The sequence below is a fragment of the Propithecus coquereli genome, unplaced genomic scaffold (assembly GCF_000956105.1).
Source record: "Propithecus coquereli isolate 6110/MARCELLA unplaced genomic scaffold, Pcoq_1.0 Scaffold3, whole genome shotgun sequence".
NCBI classification, from domain to species: Eukaryota; Metazoa; Chordata; class Mammalia; order Primates; family Indriidae; genus Propithecus; species Propithecus coquereli.
In genome coordinates this window covers 21,023,389-21,027,025 of record NW_012148618.1, presented here as the reverse complement: position 1 = coordinate 21,027,025, position 3,637 = coordinate 21,023,389, and the positions used below count along the sequence as shown (strand labels likewise).

Sequence of the window (3,637 nt, the reverse complement as noted above, 5' to 3'; positions counted from 1 at the left end):
TTTAAGTGGAAAAATCTGAATATAGGGTATTAGTTTATCTAAGGGAATTATTTTTAATTTTATGAGATGGGCAAATAACGTTTTTAAGAAAATGACTTTTTGAGATGTATACTGACATATTTAGGAGTAAAATGGTACATAAGGTGAAATTTGCTTTGAAATACTCCATCAAAAGAAAAGGAGAGGGAGACAGATAAAAGAAATAAGGCAAAATGTTAACTGATTATTAAAGCTGGGTTACAGGGGTTAATTATATTCTCTTTTCAAAATAAAAAGCTACACAAAAATAAAAGTAACAAAAAGTGGTTGGCACTGTTGTTGGAAAGGCAACAAAATGAAGAGATTAAAAACTCCCTTCATACAGTTCTTTCAAGGCTTATTTTTTTTATTTCAGCCATTTGATCTATAAATGAACATCCCCTAAGGCAGTATTATTTATCTTACATCATGAGTTCCTAAAATTAAAAGACCAGATGTCTTCACTTCTTTTTGCATAGTGCCTAGCCCAATGTCACAAGCAATTCAACAGCTACTTCTTAATGAAACAGATGATCCACACACAAATGACAGGTGAAAGCTACAAAATGCTTAAGAAAAAAATCAAAGCAGAAATCTTTCCATGGATTTCAGCAGCACAGACGAAATTATATTTTAGGAAGAATAGTTTCTGAGGAGGTGAAGGAAGGGAGACACAGTGATAGCTGGCAGGTACAGACTGAGGCACCGATAGCTTTTGGCAAACAGATGATTTAGCTGAAAAGATTGCAAGCTAAACAGAACTGAAAGAGAGGGAGAGAAAAAGGAAGGGGAAACCAGGGGAAAGAAAGGAAGAAAAAGCAAAGGGAAGAGAATGAGATCTCAAAAACACATAAAAGCCAAATAAAGTAGCACACCAAATCTTTCTTTTAACGTAAATTACATTATTAGAAAGAAGAAAGCTTAAAGATCATCTATTTCAAGACTTTCATTTGGCAAATGAGGAAACTGAGTCAGGGAGTAGGACCAGAACTCAGATGTACTGAATCACAGCTCAAACGCTCTTTCTACTGCTCTAATTAAGTTTATAGGGACTGCTAAAAAAATAATTCATGTACAGAACATATTGCTCTGTGTAATCCCAGCACTCTGGCAGGCTGAGGCAGGAGGATTGATAGAGCTCAGGAGTTTGAGAATAGCCTGAGCAAGAGCAAGACCCTGTCTCTACTAAAAATAGAAAAATTAGCCGGGCATCATAGTGTGTGCCTGTAGACCCAGCTACTTGGGAGGCTGAGGCAGGAGGATGGCTTGAGCCCAGGAGTCTGAGGTTGCTGTGAGCTAGGCTGATGCCATGGCATTCTACTCAGGGCAAAAAAAAAAAGGAACATATTGCTCTGGAAACTGATAGAAAAACCTGCAATCAACTAAAGCTAGAACATTTAATTTAATTTCTAGTTAAAACACATGAAATTTTACCCTTAAAAGAACTTTACATCTCAACTCTTTTTAAGCAAATCATCTGACAAACAGAACCAGTCTTTCAACTCACACAATAAATTTGAAATACCTTTTGGGTCTTGTCTTTGGAATCCAATACATTCTCTAAAGAACCTTTAGCCGATGTGCCACCATCCTCTCTTCCTGTTTCCTGCCTTTTCTGTTGTTGGAGCTGTTCTTCCTCCTGTCTGTCCTTTTCCTCAAGTTTCTTACGAACTTCAGCTTCTTCATATCTAGACGAAAAAAAGAAGTCAAGATGTCTTTTATTGGCACAATTGTGGAAAGTAAAATTAGTATCCTGCTTTGACTACACACTTTCTCCTTCCAACTGAAATCTAACTGTGCTAGTGTTCCATTACAAACCACAACTCATACATTTGCCCTCTGAGGCCATCTGGAGATTTACTTCAAATTTCCCAAAAATCTTGAGAAGAAGCTATATGTTCTCAAGTTGAAGTTATTTCATGCTCTTTCTCTCCCACTAATTTCAACCTTTTAATGATTTAAATCTGCTGCAATTTCCTTTTTAAAGGTCTTATAAGTCCCTAATTCTCTCTGCAAAATACCTGAATGTCACACTTGTGTTTATAATGTAGAGTAAAAATGTTAAAGTGAGCATTGAAATAGCTATTACCAGTACGTGGGGGTAAGGGGATGGTATAACTTAGGTCATCAGGTACTTTTTCTAAAATGATGACTTTACTGAAATTTCCAATTTACTGGAAGTCAAACAGCTATCCAAACTATAGTTAGCAGATATCCAAGGAATTTGGAACTATTCCGTATTAAATTACATGCAATGTTTACTGTTATTCCCAGGAGAGAACATATGTTATCAAGAACCTGCAACCTTGTTTGCCCTAAGTATCACAGGCAACACGTTGCCTGTGAGTTTCAACTAAAAGACAGAGAGTAGATGAGGGAGGGGGGAAAATGAATAATTGATTAAGGTCAATAATTAGTAAAAAATGAATTAATAGTTTTCATTTTATTGTTCTTTGTTATATCTTTACATTTTATAGACTCTTTTGAATGAATATTCCACAATGAAAAATTTCTGAATGAACAAATAAGACTACACAATGGAAATGGTGACAACTCAGAGAATTGTGCCAGCTTCACATATTAAAAATTTTAAGCCTAATTTAAGAATGACTTCTAGACTCAAAATTATTTCCTGCCACATTATCAACATCAGGTTAATAGTGACCAAAAATATGCCATCTATCAGTAAGATAATTCTAACTTGGCAAGCATCCACTTAACAAGATACACTTGTAGCTCTTGGAAAAGAAAGTTAGCATGTCACACAAAGCTGAGCTAGTCCTCAAGTGGAAGCAATATAAGGAAAACACTGTTTTTCCTCTAAATACTTAAGCAGTTAATTTCTATTCTTATGCTTAGCAATTCCTTCTGATTTATTCTATTGCTTGAAATGACTGCTATGATTGATAGGAACACAATGATTATAATTATCACACACTATTTTTAAAATGCTATTCTTTCTCCTTAAAAAATAAAGATGGGGAGGGGGTTCTAATTTTGGTAATGCCTAAGTAATTTCTATTGTGCTGAACCTCTCACAGACAACTATAAACTTTGGATGACATATAACTACCTGAAGGCACTGGAGAGCAACCACAATCAGGCAAAAAATGGATGGATGGAGGTTGACACTTGGGAGAAAGGAAGGGCATCTAGTAAGTTTCCCATTTTTTACTGGCTTTACACTTTAGGCAGGTTTGGTGCTGAAAGCAGCTAAAAATTCTAATAAAAACCCTAATCGCACAGAGCCAGAGTTCCAAATTCTTTGCATAAACGTGCCCAAATCGCTAGCTGATACCTGAATTAAGCACACATGGGGCGGACACTAAGGAACCCAGCTAATTCTGAAAGAATCCCAAATAGGAAAAATACAAAGAAAACCATCCCTAGCCAACAGTCAAACCAAAGATTAAAATACAATTTTGAGTCAGAGAAAAATGACATAGTACATATAAGGTATACATGACATAGTACATAAATGACATAGTCCATATAAGGTGACATAGTACATACAAGGTATCAATGATATGAATGACTGATATGAATTTCCACATCAGAAATCTCAGACAGGCCAGGCGCGGTGGCTCACGTCTATAATCCTAGCACTCTGGGAGGCCAA

The 3,637-nt window shown here is 36.0% G+C and overlaps 1 protein-coding gene across 1 annotated transcript in view; it reads right to left on the bottom strand.

Annotated features, from left to right (window-relative positions):
• USP8 (ubiquitin specific peptidase 8) overlaps positions 1 to 3,637 on the bottom strand; it is an 82,628-nt gene that overhangs the window by 50,699 nt on the left and 28,292 nt on the right. The window contains exon 5 of the mRNA XM_012649153.1: positions 1,544 to 1,706. Coding sequence (XP_012504607.1) covers positions 1,544 to 1,706 — 163 coding nt within the window. The remainder of the gene's footprint in view (positions 1 to 1,543; positions 1,707 to 3,637) is intronic.